Source organism: Echinops telfairi, unplaced genomic scaffold, assembly GCF_000313985.2.
Source record: "Echinops telfairi isolate 266 unplaced genomic scaffold, ASM31398v2 ScPeMD7_2565;HRSCAF=3150, whole genome shotgun sequence".
In the NCBI taxonomy this organism is placed as follows: domain Eukaryota; kingdom Metazoa; phylum Chordata; class Mammalia; order Afrosoricida; family Tenrecidae; genus Echinops; species Echinops telfairi.
The window spans coordinates 3,834,248-3,850,319 of NW_022106463.1; the positions used below are offsets into that span (position 1 = coordinate 3,834,248).

General features: G+C 50.7%; 1 protein-coding gene across 1 annotated transcript in view; it reads right to left on the reverse strand.

Moving 5' to 3' along the window:
- The window catches only part of LOC101650395 (mitochondrial intermediate peptidase), a 125,752-nt gene that overhangs the window by 96,785 nt on the left and 12,895 nt on the right, over window positions 1-16,072 (reverse strand). Inside the window, exons 6-11 of the mRNA XM_030886615.2 lie at window positions 14,028-14,091; window positions 11,532-11,714; window positions 9,882-10,038; window positions 6,360-6,408; window positions 5,852-5,912; window positions 3,074-3,126 (exon numbers count right to left, since the gene is read on the reverse strand). Of these exons, the coding sequence (XP_030742475.1) occupies window positions 3,074-3,126; window positions 5,852-5,912; window positions 6,360-6,408; window positions 9,882-10,038; window positions 11,532-11,714; window positions 14,028-14,091 (567 nt within the window). The remainder of the gene's footprint in view (window positions 1-3,073; window positions 3,127-5,851; window positions 5,913-6,359; window positions 6,409-9,881; window positions 10,039-11,531; window positions 11,715-14,027; window positions 14,092-16,072) is intronic.

The following is a 16,072-nucleotide window of genomic DNA, read 5'->3' on the forward strand; positions in this document are numbered from 1 at the left end:
TTTCATAAATACTTCTGATAACATAAAACATTCATTTTACTCGCTAATCTAAACTAAAAGCCCAAACACTAAAACTGGACAAAGAACAAAATAAAAATCTGGCTGTTCCTTAAGAGTTACAGATTTTTAGCCTTGCTCACTGATCCCCCCGCCCGCACCCCCACTCCTCTTGCAAATAGACTCTTTCCTCTCCGTGGACATTTCAGAAGCTTGAAATACGCCAAAAGCATTTAACATAAAAGAAAAAAACAAACAGTCCCTGGGTTTAAGTTGAAGAAAAGTTCAAAGCAGAAAAAGCCCCTTCGATTTTCATTCCATGTCAAACCGCACATTTAAGGCTTTACTCGAAAGTCAACAGATCTTAAAAGGATTGTGAAATCATCACATTGTTCCACTCTCTGGTTCCAAAATCAAAGTGGTGCACTTTCCTTCTTTTCTTTTCTATTAACTGTGCCTCAGTCCAGTTCTGTTTTGCTTTGCTTCATGTGAAACCTCAAATCAAAATAGAGTCCTTAGCTCTTAAGCTACTTAAAGTAGACTTTCAAACCCCTGAATGTTGCAAGCCCTTCTCAGGCATTTCACCTCCCTTTCTTCTTGTTTCTCTTACTGAATCAGTGACTGTGATAGTTAGATTGGGGGTCGCTTGGCTGGGCCAGGATTCTCAGTAGTTTGGTAATTAAGGCTTAGAAATTCCCCATGATGAGGCCGAACACAAGCCAACCAACTCCATAATGGAATCAGCTACGAACACCCAATCAGCTCTAGGAATATTATGGTGGAATGCAAACCCCTTACTTAAGTCACAGGTCTGATGTAAATGAAAGAAAGTTTCCTCAGAGGTATGAACTACTTCCTCAATCAGTGGATGCTATGGAAAAGCTTGGGTGTGAACCCTGCATCTGGCCCTTCCGTCTCTTGTTCTTTAAACGCTATCTGACAGCCTGCCATATTGCCTGCGATCTTGGGAGCCATCAGTCGCCTGTCATTTGACTTATTGAGCTTACAAATTCATTTACCTGTAGTCTTCCTGCTGATCTTGGGTTCTGAAGGCTTCTGACCCACGGACTTAACATCTGACCTTCAGACTTGATCTGGCTACTTCTACAACTATGTGAGCCATTTTCTTGGTGTAAATGTACACACACACACACACAGACAATCACTAGCTTTGCCTCTCTAGAGAATCCAACTGAAAACAATAACCAAATAAGCAAACTAGCAATGAAACTTGCTGGAAGTGGAAAAACTTGGAGTGTGTACTGATGAAGCTCAAAGACTACATACAGCCTTTGGTGTGAATGTAAAGAAAACCAAAGTACTTAAAAACGGAGGAATGGGCAACATTGTGAAAAACAGAAAAGATTCGAGTTGTCAAGGATCTAATCCTGCTTGGATCCACAATTGATGCTCATGGAAGCAGCAGTTAAGACACTAGACTACGCATGGCGTTGGGAAAATGTGCTGCATAGACATCTTCAAGTGTTGAAGAGCAAGGAGGTGACCTTGAGACCTACGGGGCCCCTGACTCAAGCCATGAAATTCTCACTTGTCTAATGTGCATATGAAAGCTGGACAATTTATGAGACCAAGGAAATCGGTGCATTTGAATGATGGTGCTGGTGACGAATACCGGAGGTGCCACGAAATGCAAGAACACACACACATTCTTTGTCTTGGAAGAAGTGAAACCAGAATGCTCCTTCTGAGTGACGGTGGTGACACTTGAGAAACCAGTCCCTGGAGAAGGAGGTCATGCTGGTCGAGTGGAGGATCAACCAAAAAAGAGGATGACCCCCAAAGAGATGGATGGACACAGCGGCTGCAAACATGGGCTCAACCTAACAATTGTCAGGACGGCGCGGGCCAAGCAGTTTTGTTGTTGTTCATGGGGTCACTAGCAATCACGTGGACCCCACAGCGCCCACGTAACAACATGACTGAAACATGAACCCAGATCAACTGAAGTCCCTTCTGGGTGTCAGGAGGTCAGGTGTGTCCCCAGTCACCTTGTGGTTGTTGAATCAGAATCCGCCAGGCTGTGCAAAGCCTCTGTCACCAAGTGAGTATTACACACTTCCTAGGGTCACACACTGCTTTACACAATCAGTGTTGTGAAACTGTGTATTGTGAATTGCGTTACAGAGCCGATCACCAGTTTTCCTTCCCGCAGCTCGGACACATGTTGTTTCATCTCATTGACCGCAATCCTCCCAGCGCCACATCTTGTCTCCCACTTGCTCCGTGTTTCCTGTTTCTGTTCCTCCTCCTTTTCAAACCCTCTGGAGCGTGCCCTCAGGGAAATGCTGCCCTTTCTTCCGAGGAGCTGCTGGTGGTTTTGAACTGCTGACCCCGTGGCTAGTAGCCCAATGAGTAACCCATGTCACCAGGACTCCCAATTGGATCATAGTCGCTGTAAAAACAAAGGACTAAACCCAACATTGAGTTGACACCAACTCATATCGACCTCATAGGACCGAGGAGAATGGCCTCCACAGAGTTTCTAAGATTTTCCGAGTGTGGAGAGCCTCATCTTTCTTCTATGGAGAAGCTGGTGAGTTTGAACCACAAACCTTTTGGTTAGCAGCCAAGCAATGAACCAATCCACCACCAGGGCATCTTAGACATGATAATCCACTAAACCACCGGGTCGGTTCCGACTCACATTACCCCTACAGGACAGAGGAGCACTGTGCTCATAGATGATGTGAGGCTGTAAAGCTTTCCAAGCGTGAACAGCCTCATCTTTCTCTTGAGGAGCGCCTCATGGGTTTGAACTGCCAGCCTTTAGGTTAACAGCTGAGCAATGAAACACTGCACCACCGGGCTTCTTAAAAGACACGGTAAATCAACCAAACCAGTGTGTCGACTCTAAATCATCACACAAGAGAAGCTGCAAATCTTCACAAGAGCAGACAGCCTATCTTCATCCCATAGTCGCTGGTGGGTCGAACCCTGACCTTACAGTTAGCAGCCCAACGTGTGACCCGCTGCACCAACAGGGCTGCTGGCAGTTGCCCAGTGATCACTAGATGCGTTTCCTTCTCCCGTCTCCACCTGAGCAGAGCACACTCACCTCTCGGCACGGAGTACCCCGCTGTAGTAGGGGGGATCCCAGGGCATCAGTTCCTACGAGGGAAGAGGTCACAGTTAGGAGAGTGACCACAGTCTCAGGATGCCAACTGAGAGGCTACTAAAATGCACACCTCGCGCACAACCTTCACATGTTCATGCGGTGTGGACACCACCTCCCTGTCTACCAATGGGGAGAGGCGTGGCACACATAAGCTCAGAGAAGGCAAACACACTCTGTAACAGACACGCAGGAACATCAGCAGGACTGGGTTCAGTCAGTCAGGGAGAGCGTTCCTTCCCACAAAGGCAGCTCCCAAATCGACCCACTGCTATCAGCAGTGAGACGAAATGCACCTGAGGGCAGGTCAAAGCTCGCTCAAAACAAACCCAGGACGCTTACAGCACTTCCCAATACCAACGTGCCAGTTCATATGCAACCCAGGTGAAGCGGGCACCAAGGCCGGCCGAGAAAACAGGCCAGAAAGAAGGCCCAGGCTGGCCGCTGCGTTGGACGACTCGTACGGAAAACTGACAGCCATGGAAGCTAGTGTTGCTCAATGCATTTTTTTTTAATTAAGAAAATGTCTTTAATTTAAAAATATATATATAAACAAATAAATAAATACTGCACTCCCAATCAATTCCGACCCAGAGTGATCCTATAGGATGGAGCCGAACTGGCCCAGAGGTTCCCACGGCTGTACAACTTTAGTGAAGCCAAATGCCTCATCTTCCTCCTGTAGAGCAACTGCTGGGTCCAACCAGCGATGGTAGGGTTAGTGGCCAAGTGTTTTGCCCACTGAGCCAAACTTCTCGTCTCCCCCAAACTGTCCTGTGAGGAGTTGTGATGAGCTTGGGCTGTGATGTCGGGCTGCCTGGGGTTCAAGTCGAACCGACCCCCATTGTAAAAGCCGGGAAAGTTCTCCCTTGTCCACCTTGCTGACTCCACAGAAGTTCCTCCCCTGCCAGCTTCTCAGACCCGCCCAGCACTCAAACGCCTGCCACTGGCTGCTAATGCAAAGGCTGGCTGGAGGTTTAAAGCTCTCTGGGCAGCCTTCACCCCTCCCCCAGTACTTACTCACTTTCCCCTGCGTAGGACTGTCACCTCGCAGTGGAGGGTGAGCTGCAGGAGGGCAGGGAATTGGTTGGATTCTTCCCTGTCATGTGCCCGAACCATGCCTGGCACACACCAGTCACAGGATAAACCTTGTTTTATGAAAAAAAAAAAAAAAAAAAACACACAAAAACACTGCACTAAACCAAACCCACTGCTACTGAGTCAATTCCAACTGATAGCAACCCTGCAGAAGATTTCCAAGGCCCCAAGGCTCTATGGGAGCAGTGGGCCTCACCTTTCGCCCGCCCTCAGAGGGGCTGAGCACCAGGCAGAACACCTGGCTCAGAACAGGAGCTCTGGAGGGGTCACCTACCGTGCTTATGCCATCCCACCGTCAGGAGGCTCTGGTGGGCCTCAGTTCCTCCACAGTGTGCCCTTTCCCATAAACAGTCACTGTGCGCTCCTCATGGGCCCTCGTGACAATGCAGAACTGCCCCTGTGGGTTTTGAGACTAACTCTTTACAGGAACAGGAAGTCTTTCTCCCCAGGAGAGGCACGTGGTTTTAACTAGATCCTTGGAATGCCAGCCATTTTTCTCTGCATGGCAGGTTTGAACTGCAGACCTCTTGGAGAGCAGCCCAACACCGTGCCAACACACACACACACAACTCGAACCCACCAGCTGTTCTGTGGGAGAGAGAGCTATCTGCTCCCGCCAAGGTTTACAGCCGTGGAAACCCAGAGAGACAGGGCTCCGCTGCCCTTCAGGGTCACTCTGCGTAGTCGACTCCATGGCAGTGGTCCCGTGTCCCTGGGGCTCCCGGGAGTTTGCTGGGACTGATCTCTGGGAAGCAGGAAAACGGTTCCCAAATTCATGCAGTGCGTTAACCAGGGCCTTTCCTGGGCCCAGGGCTCTGGCAGCCCCAGCAACCCCATGCAGCCGCGCACCAGTAGGGGGCGCTCCAGAGGTGTTGGCAGCACGCCGCTACAAGGACAACTGAGTATTGCAAGAACACATCAACCACTTGCAGCGTGGGACACATGAGACAGCTCGGCTGAGCTCCACAAAGGAGGGCTAGCGCTGCCGTGACCTTCACACTGCTGACCGAGACCTCAGCGCGGCTGGTCTGCTTCAGACCATGAAGCCACGTGTCCACAGAGAGGAAGCAGCCTCTCCGGGCAGGATGGGCAGGATGAGCGTGTGCATTCTGTTCCCCTTTCTTTACACGTGGGCGCCCGGGTAGCATAGTGGCTACACATTAGGCTGCGATCAGCAAGGTCAGCAGTTCAAAACTACCAGCAGCTCCTTGGGAAAAAGCGGGGCTTTCTACTCCTGTACTGAGTTACACTCTCGGAAACTCACAGGCGCAGTTCCACTCAATCCTACGCTTGCTGAGTCGGACTCAATCCAATGGCTGTGAGTTTTGGGGTTTTTTAGTCTTTATATGTATACGTGTGCATGTGCGTGTGTGTGTGTGTGTGTGTGTGTGTGTGTGTGTGTGTGTGTGACGTGTCAGTTAAGACCAGGAATCTCGGATTTCCCGGCCCTGTAGACTCGGCCGCCTGGACCCTGACACTCTCCAGACCCAAGACTCTGAAACAGGACCCCGTGGATGGTCTGCAGACCACAGCGACCTTGCAGACTGAGCAGAGAATGAAGGGAACGAATTCTTTGGATGATGGTTTTTTAAAAGGAAAAAACCCCATAATGACGTGACTTACAGCGTGCTGAGGATTGAGTTTCCTCTTCATCCCTCGGATCATCTCGAAGTCTCGCAGGGTTCTAGAAGACACGGGCGTCATCATGGGTATGACAAAGCGGTGACCAGCACCGCAGGGGACAGCACGAGCTTGCTCGCGCTGCGCTCCAGGACCTCCTGTCAAGTTAGAGAGGGTCTGACGGGAGACGTAAACCGGGGCTAACTGAAACTGTACATGCGTGTGTGCTAGACACGACAGAGCAACACATGCACGGCAGCCACTGCGTTTCTACCTCAAGCAAACAAACAGAAAGGAACAGCATGCACAGGTGCTTGTACTGAAATCACTAAGGCGAGGGCAACACTAGGAATGTGAGAGGGAAATGTAGAGGGGGCCCCGCTGACCACAGGCCATGGACCCACCTTGGCTTGATACTGTGTCCTTCGGTTCCTTCTCAAGTACTTACAAATCCTGACTTTTCTTTTTTTACATAAATGACAAATACTCCAAAGAGTAGATAAGAACTGACCTTTCAGAAAGTTTCTCTGAGAGTTTCTCAAGGAATTGCATGACGGTCTCTAAAAGTGAAATGAAGGTGGAAAAGTACAAAAAAGTTCACACACGTGAAATAAAATGAGCACACGCATTACAGTTACGGAACGGCGATCTGACATACGTACTTCGGGGGCCCAGAGAGCTGACTTTCGAGCCAGCACGGGGCTGCTCACAGACCTTGGGGACAGACTGGAGGATGAGACCTCCTTATCAGACAGACTGACTGTGGTACACAATGGCCGAAAGCCCTACATTATGCCCAGAGTGAAGAGTTCCTGCCAAACCAAAACCGAAGCAGCCACCCTTGAGCCAACTCTACGCAAAATGGGCGTGAGGCAGCCGTCCCAGCCTCACCCTTCTCTGGCAGAGCGGCTGGTGGGTTCAAAGGGGTGACCTCGCAGTCAGTCGCAGCCCCAGCACCTAATGCACCGCACTCATCAGCCAACCCAAGGAGTCGGTTCTAGCTCACAGCGGCCCTATGGGGCAGAGGGGAGCTGCCCTGTGGGTTTCCAGCATTGTGAGTCTGTACGCGATCACACAACCTCTCTTTCGGCCTTGTAATGAGGTAATAGAAGACTAGAAAAAAAAAGACTCTGAAATTTCAGTGTTTCTATCTACTTCACGGAGAACGATGGGGCTTGATATAAACCTCCACGGACAGTTCTACCCTGTCCTGTAGGGTTGCTGTGAGCCGACGTAGACTCCATGCCAGTGAGTTTGGCTTGGGTTGGATTTAGTTACATCCACAATAAAAGAAAAACTTGAGTTTTGCACACACGCCTAACATTCTTGCAAAATTTAGACACGAGTGGATGCTGATTCACTTATAAAAATCAGTACAGTTTGGATACACCATTTATTAAAACTTGTTTTTTTAAAGTCAATAATCTTCCGGGTAAACATGCTCATGTTGACATACCAGAAACACAAAACAGACCCACACCACTGAGTCCATGCTGACGCATAGTGATTAATACCAAGAGGTAGTAAAAGGAGACATTACATGTTTAAGTTGTCCGTACCGTGAAGGGCATTTTAAGTACCAAACACAAAAACAAAACAAAAAACCTGCTATCGAGTCACTCCCACCATAGCGACTGGACAGGACAGAGGAGAACTACTGTTCACAAGGCTGTTCAAATCTTTGTGGAAGCAGGTAGCCTCCTCCTTCTCCACTGGAGAGACTTGGTGAGTTTGAACCACTGACCTTGTGATTACCAGCTCAGTGCACAGCCTACTGTGCCACCAGGTCTCCTTAGTCTTGTCGGCTGCAACCCTGAAAGCACTTGAAGTGCCATCAGGAGGTCCAGGCGTGGTGGCATGGAGGTGGGGAGGGGAGGTGAGATGGAAGCGGGTGGATAGTAGTTACTTAAAAAATAAAATCTGATTGCAGGCTGTAATACCAGCTGCCTCGCAGAACTGTTTTCAAGTAATTCTGGGAGCTTGTTCCCCTCTAAAGACCCTACTTCGCACTACCTTCAGCTGTTTACGTTCTCCCTAGGAGAAGAATCTACTCCAAAAAGTGTACCTGGCCAACTCTCCTTGCACGAAGGCCACACTTGCCCGCACTTGAGAAAGGGCTCGCTGTGAACTAAGTTCCTGATTCACCTGTCACATCTAGACCCCACTCACCTTTGCGGGGGGGGGGGGGGGGGGGGGGGGGGGTGCCCCCCGCCTTCCTCCTCCTGGTTGCTCAGGCGTCACCAGCCCTGCCCTGTCCATCTCGAGTTGCTCAGCCTCCTGACACCGTCCACAGCCACGTGCCCAGACGGACACCTGAACAGCCTCGATGCCCACAGCACTTTGGGGTGTGAGGGGTGGGGTGGGGGGGAGGTCTGCACCCCTCAGTCAGCACTGCTAATACACCAGCTTGAGTTATTTCTCTGCATGAGCAGAGGCCTGAGCTCCTCGGCGAAATTTAAATCCAGCGAAGGCATGCGTTTTATCCTCTAACTATGTGTGCGGCATCTAGCACGGACTGGACGTCTGTGATTGGTGGTCGTGACATGCAATCAGGCCGAGGACCTCCAGCCCAGAGCCACAGCCAGCCCTCGATCCTCCTGGCGGCTCTGCAGTCAGTTCTCACCGCACTCCATTTCAGCCGGACCACCCACTTCAAGCCTCCCAGGGGCGCCCTGTCCCCAACCAAAGCTCGCCTCGGACTCACAGCAAGTCCGCAGGGCGGACGAGAAATGCCCCTGTGGGCTTCGGAGGCTGGGACTCTTTAGACAAGTAGGTAACCCTCCCGTTCTCCCTTGGGGCTGCTGGTGGTTTCAAACTGCTGACCTTGTGCTTAGCAACCCAATGTGTGACCCCAGCACGCCACCAGGGCTCCTCAGTCAGTGTGAGATCACGACTGAATCTCTCATCACACGCCCCTCGCTGGGGCTCTTCCTCACACCTGTCAGGTCCCCCCTGGCCCCCGTACCTCTCCTCCCTGCAGCCACAGACTCATCCCCCCACCTCCCTCAAGTCTTCCCTCACAGTCATTTTCCCCCTCATCCCCTGCCCTGCACAAGCTCGCTCCTCAGTAGGGCTCCTCTCCTCCGGTACTGTCAGGGTCAGGCTGCTGGGAGGAGAGGTGTTAGGTGAAAACAGGATGACTACACGATCACAGAGCCGCCCGAGCACTCCATGACACAACTGCCAAATCCCCCCACCGCAGAGCAGCAGACTGGAACGGTAGAGAACTGCCAACCACCGAGAGTCACGGCCGGCCACACTGCCTCATCACCCTGACAGTCTCCGCCAGCAGACTGTCACCTCAGCACCGTTACTGCCAGAAGGGCGTGGCTAATGCTCCAGCGCTTCGGCGATCAGTAACTGGGCAGGTGCACTTACTGAAATTTATCTTGTCCTCTGTCTCCCACAGGGGGGTGAACCTCACTTATTTCCAGTGCTTTATCATCATCGACGGAGCCCTGGGAGCTCAGTGGGTCCGCAGCTGAGCTGCTAATGGCAAACGTCAGCCGTTCGACAACACTGGTCATTCTGAGGGAGGACGAGGAGGCTCTCTCCTCCTGTAAAGCGTGAAGAATCGCTGAAACTCAGAGGGGGCCATCTACCTGTCCTTTAGGGTCACTGTGAGTCAACATCGCTCGATGTCAGCGAGTTTGGGAATACCGTCGAGAGCCCAGTGGAGCAGGGTGTATGATTTGGGCTGTAAACCCCAAAGTCAGCAGTTCGAAACTACAAAGTGGCTGGTGTGGGTGAGAAAGGGAAGGCTTTCTACTTCCATGAAGAGTAGTGGTCTTGGAAACCCACAAGGGCAGTTCTACCCTGTCCTGCAGTGTCGCTATGCATTGGGGTCAGCTCGATGGCAGTGAGTTTTTCACTTTCAATATTCACAGGAGCAGAAACCTTCGTCCTTCTTCTCCCGAGGAGCAGGTGGTGGTTTCAAACTGCTGACCTTGAGGGTAGCAACCAGCGCTTAGCCCACTATGCTCGGTTTCATAAACACCCACCTTTAGCCTTGAGAGCCAGGCACGAAGCTTACCTGGAGTTTGGGCGATCGTTCCTTGGAGAGCCCTGTGGGCAAAGGTAGAATAGCCCACCAGCTTTGCCAAGAGGTCTCTGTGGCTGAGTAACTCTTCCAGGCAGTCCAACTGGCCCGCACTGGGATACAGGAAAATTTTATAAGCAGCTTCTCGCACCTGTATTTAAAGAGGAAAGGCACGAGATGTAAATACCAGGATGAAAAATCTTACATATAATGATAGAGGCTAAGTCTTACCACTTCCTCTGCAGATGATGACTGGTTGTAAAATTACGTCATAGCAGGTTGAGGACCACAGTCTCCCAAGAGATACCAAGACCCCTTGCAGAGCACTGTGTATGTAAGTGATGTTCTACACCATCTGCTTCTACTCTGTTCGCCAAGGAACCACCCCAAAATCAGTCTCCACAGCCAAGACCAGAAGGACTGGATGGTGCCCGCTGGCCATTGCCAACTGCTCTGAAAAGGGTTGCATGGGAACGTCCTGGAGCAAGTGGGTGAATAATCTGGGATACAACTCCCAGTCAGAAAAGAGACTGGGCTGACCAGTTAGAGACAGGTGGGACCTCCCAAGACTGTGGTCCTTCGTCCCTCTTCATGTCCGGAACGGAACTCATCCTGGGTTAGAACCATTTTACCCAAGGACCAAGTTCAGCCGGTGAGGAGAGATGGAGTCAGGAAGGCCAAAGGAAAACTGGGCCACACTGACGGCACAAGTAGAAAGCAAATGTTTTGAGAACGATGGTGGCAACAAATGTACAAATGTGCTTGACACAGTGGATGTATGTATGGATTGTGATAAGAGTTGTATGAGCCCCAGTAAAATGTAAAAAAATAAAAATAAAAGCCGAAACAAACAGCACAGGGACTGCCGAGTGCCAGGCTGATGATCTGCTCGACAAGCCCTCACTGGTTCATGGCTTCAGCGAAGCGAACAGGCTATCGGATTCATACACCAGCACAGGCTGCAGCAGCACACGCTCCTGGGATGCTAGGGGCTGTTCCAGGGAACGGGAGTACAGAATATACGAGCAACAGTGTTGGCGAAGGACGTGAAGCACACGTGGACTGCCAGGAGGAGGAACAACTGCCTGGGAGGAAGGACAGCCAGAGGGCAAGCCGGGATGACACTTGGTCTCACCTACTTTGCACATGTTACCGGAGGGGACTGGGCCACAAAGAAGGACATCAGGCTTGATAAAGTAGAAGACCAGCGAAAAAGGGGAAGACCCTCCCTCAACAAGACGGACGGACAGCCACGGGAACACATACAGGAGCGCAGGTGAGGATGGTGCAGAATGGGGGCCCTGTTTTGTTCTCTTAGGCACAGGGTCCCTCTGAGTCGACAAAGACTCGACGTCCCCTAACCAGCAGTTTAAAATCTGCCCCAGGGCATGAGTCTCCGAGCCCTAACACACTCTTCCCTGCATGGGGGAAACAGCCGAGTGATGTCCGCCACTGCGGCTATCACCCAGACAGATGCTGACATGAGGAGACAGCGACGGGCAGGAGTGCCTGGCCTGTTCTGTTTCCCAAAGCTTTATGGAATTAATCCCACGAGCACCACTCCGCGGGCTTGGTCACCCGAAGGCTCTTTAGCGGGCGCTGTATGGTAGCATCAACATGTGCAGGGGCAGGAGGGACACTGACCCAGTCGTCGGGGGCCTCGGCATGCAGCCCGTCCACGATCGCGTGCTCGCCCTCCAGGAGGAAGTGCCGGTGGAGGTGCTCCGGCAGCAGGTGCTTCCCGATCTTGTTGGGGGTGTTGGTTCCCATGAGGAACTTGCTGCTCAGATCCAAGATTTTCACATTGAGGTCCACTGCTCGTTTACGCTGCAGGGTGGAGAGGGGGCCATGTGACACTGGAAGAAGTACAGTAACCAGAGGCCCGATCCACGGAGAAGGACATCATATTTGACAAAGCAGAAGGTCAGCAAAAGAGATGATGGCCCTCCCTCCACAGGATGTACTGACACGATGGGATCGATCGAACACAAGAGCGATGAGGAGGATGGTGCTGAATCTTTACAGAAGCATACAGCCTCATCCATTTCCATTGGGGCAGCTGGTGGGTTCGAACTGCTGACTATGGGGTTAGCAGCTCAATGCAGAAGCCACTCTTGCCACCAGAGCTCCTTAAAGTTATTGAAGGTACGTCTGATTAAGATTCCACAATTCATAGACAACCTGGACAAATGGCAGGTCGACGTGTCCAGTGGAAATGTGTTATACTTTAATAAGATATAATTGAAACTACTTTAAAATGTAAACATAAGTAACATATATAACCCACTGCCATTGAGGCACTTCTGACCCATACTGACCTTGGAAGACAGGGTAGAACTGCCTGAAGGTTCCGGGGCTGTGAGTCTTTATGGGAGCAGACAGCCTCATCTTTCTCCCTTGGAGCAGCTGGTGGGTTTCAACTGCTGACCTTGTGGTGAGCAGTCTGCTGCTTGGCCCACTATACCACCAGGGCTCTTTCTTTAAGATGTTAGAGGAGGACCAATCAAGGTCCACATGGCTGGTGGGTCTACCAGAGAAAGAGGGGTACAGACTCCGCTATTCACTCCTGGAGAGCCAACTAGACATTAGGTGAAATTGTACGTAAATCTTTCTGGGAAAGTTTTCCAATCATTAATCATATATTCTAAGCCAGCGGTTCTCAACCTGTGGGTTGCAACCCCTTTGGGGATCAAACGACCCTTTCACAGTGTCGCCTGATTCCTAACAGTGGCAAAATTACAGTTATGGAGTAGCAACAAAAGTAATTTTGTGGTTGGGGGGTCACCACCACATGAGGAATTATATGAAAGGGTCGCGGCATTAGGAAGGTTGAGGACCACTGTTCTAAGCAATGCCATAATTCAACAACAATTAAGCAACATGGATAACTTTTGAAGGAGCCCTTGTGATCCTCTGGGATAAGTGTTGGGCTGTTATCCACAAGGTTGGCAGTTCAAACCCACCAGCTACTCCGAGGTAGATCAATTCAAACTTCACTCAAAATAAATGTTCAGAGACTCCGCTCAGGAGCCCTGGTGGCACTGTGGGGTTAGGTGTTGGGCTGCTAACTGTGAGGTCAGAAGTTTAAACCCACCAGACACTCCTAAGGAGAAAGATGAGGGTGGGTACTTTGTTTCTGACATGGCTATTTATCGCCACCTCAAGGCAACTGACGGAATAGCAAAAAAGATGATGCTTTTTTTTTTTTTTTTTTTTTAAGCGAAAAGACCCCCATTGCCTTCAGGCCCATCCCCAGTGGCCTCTCCAGAAGGGGTAGAGCCACCCCAGAGGTTTTCCACAGCTGTCGTCTTTGCAGAAGCAGGCAGCCTCGTCTTTCTCCCACAGATTGGGAGGTGGGTTCAAACGGCCGACCTTCCCGTTAGCCGTCAAGCGCTTAATCACCATGCCACCAGGGCACCTCCAGAAAAGCATGATCGCTGGCTGCTCACTGCACTGAGGTTCCCAACTGTCCCCCAAAGCTCTGACTCTCGTTGGTTGCCGCTGAGTGCCTTTCGACTCCTCCCAACTCCAGGTGGCAGAGCCAGGGGTGGGGGGAGGGGGAGGGAGCAGACGGCCAGTCTGATTGCCCTGGGCTGCAAGGCGGGTGGACCACCAACCTTTCACAGGGTTTCTCCTCTGATAAAATCCCTGGGGAAATAAAAGCCAGCCTCACTCTGCCTTCCTGTTTCATGCCAGCTTCCCTGGTGGAGTTGTCGGGTAAACATTGGACTGCTGACGGTAAGGACAATCGTTCAAACCCACCCACCTGCTCTGAAGAAGGATGAGGCTGTCCACTCCTGTGGATGCTGTCTGCCATCTACACCCAATAATGAACCCCTCTACTGACTGACTGTTCTGCTGGGGGCACATGCCCAAACCTCCAGGGGCCTGGGTCCTTTTGCCTGTAGAGTGGGACCGGACACAGTACCCCGTCGGTGCTGTCCTCAGTAGCCGAAAAGAAGTGTCGGCTTTAAATAGCAAATGCTTGACTGACTGTCATGGTCCTGACTACTAGGGAGACAGCGGCCCTTAGGAACCCAGGCTGTTTGGAAAATGCACGTTTGAGTTGTTTCCAAGGACTGGTAGCACCAGAGGTACTTCAGAGAGAGGAGCCACAGCCACAAGAGGGGCAAGATTTACCTTTTCTTCATCCAAGTGGATTCCACTGATTTCAAAATCAAACATGAAGAGTTCAGCCACTCGCCTATAAAAGGAAACAGAAAGTCCCAGGTCATAGTAAGGAAGAATAATTACGAGCAAAAATCAGTTTATTAAGCAGACAGTCTTTTTGAACCTTACTGTCAAGATGTGCTCACGCTCTCTCTCTCTCTCTCTCTCTGTGTCTCTCTCTCTCTCTCACACACACACACACACACACACACACACACACACACACAACTCAAGCATGCCATCTTACAAGAACACAGACTCACTGTCATCTCAGTGAAACCCTACGGGACAGAGTGGGGCTGCATCCGAGACTGTAGATCATTACGGGAGGAGAAAGTCCCATCTTTCTTGCAGGAAAGCAGGTGGTGGTCTCAAACTGCTGACCTTCTGGTTACTAGACACAGAACTCACTAAGCACCTGGGCTCCCTGACACCTTACCGGCCAGGGAAAACCATCAAGCAGCCTGACTGGGCTCTTCACTCTCCCATGGATGAGTTTTGCATCATCCGGTAACACACAAATCATGGGTGACATCGTGATAAATAGAGAAAAGACTGACGTTGTCAAGGATTGCATCTTTCTTGGATCCAATCAATGCTATGCTCGTGGAAGCAACGGCCAAGAGATCAAAGGACACGTTGCACTGGGGAAATCTGCGGCACAAGACCTCTTCAGGGTGCTGAAAAGCGCAGCTAGGTAACAGGAGCAAAGCACGGAGGACTAAGGCTCGCCACCCTCCCTTCAGGAGCACCTTGGCAGTGAGCCTCTCCAGACAGATCTGCGTGCTTCTGGCAGCCCACCGCATTTACGATATTCTTTGTCAGCACCATGATTCAAACGCATCGCTTGTCCTGTGGTCTCCCTTACTCATTGGTCAGCACTCACATGCCTGGGAAGCAACAGGAAATCCCATGGCTTGGGTCAGGGGCGCCAGTCCTCAGTGCCTCTGCCTGCTAACCCTCTGAAGAGACCCCTTGTGGTTGATACAGCTTGATGACCTGACTGCTGCTCCCAGGGGTCCAAGCAAAATGAAATTCTTGAAAACGCCCGTGTTTCTGCATTCATGACGATGTTACCGACTGTGCGCGCGGAGGGTTTTGTTTCATGCTGAGGGGTAATCCAGACCGAGGGCTGTGCCTGTGATTTTCGCCAGGAAGTGCTCTGCGCTCCCAGTCAGCAAGCTCCTGGTGTCTTCTGGATGCTGCAGGTTGGTAGCAAATCTTCTCCCAGACTGAAGCCGCCCTCCTCAGCCTGAGCCCTGGTGGCTTTTCGTGTAAGTGCTGGCTGTACTGCTAAACAAAAGGCCTGAGGTTCAAACCCACCAGCTGCTCCACAGGAAAGAGGAGGCTGGCTGCTTCTGAAAAGACTCACAGCCTCAGAACCCCTACAGTGGGTCAGAATCACCTCATTGGCAGTGGATATGGATTTGGGTTTTACCTATCTATAAGCAACTGTGTGTGTAACCATCATATATATATATATGCACACACATATATATTTGGTTACATATAAAACCAAATTCTTGTCATTAAATTGAAGCTGACTCATAGCGACCCTATAGCACAGGGTAAAACTGCCCCTGTGAGTTCCCAGCACTGTAAAAAGCCCCATCTTTCTTCCATGGGGCAGACGGTGGTTTCAAACTCCTGACCTTGCAGTTAGCAGCCCCCATGCGAAACCGCTACACCACCAGGGCTCCTCCCAGTCATATTTTTAAGTATATATAAATAAAACCAACTACAGATTTGTATGTGTGTGTGTGTATAAAGAGAGCGAGATGGTCACGACAACCACACACACACACACACACAGACACACAGACACACACACACACACACACACACAGACATGAACAATTATACCTCCGCACACTCACGCAAATACACAGTAAATACCAGAAATCCGTTAAGATTATAATGAGGGGCTGAGATTCTTGGGTGCTCCCATGATTTCAGAGGAGACACTTCTACTGTTTCACATTTCCTTTATGGATTTTGCATAAAATTGACAAAAA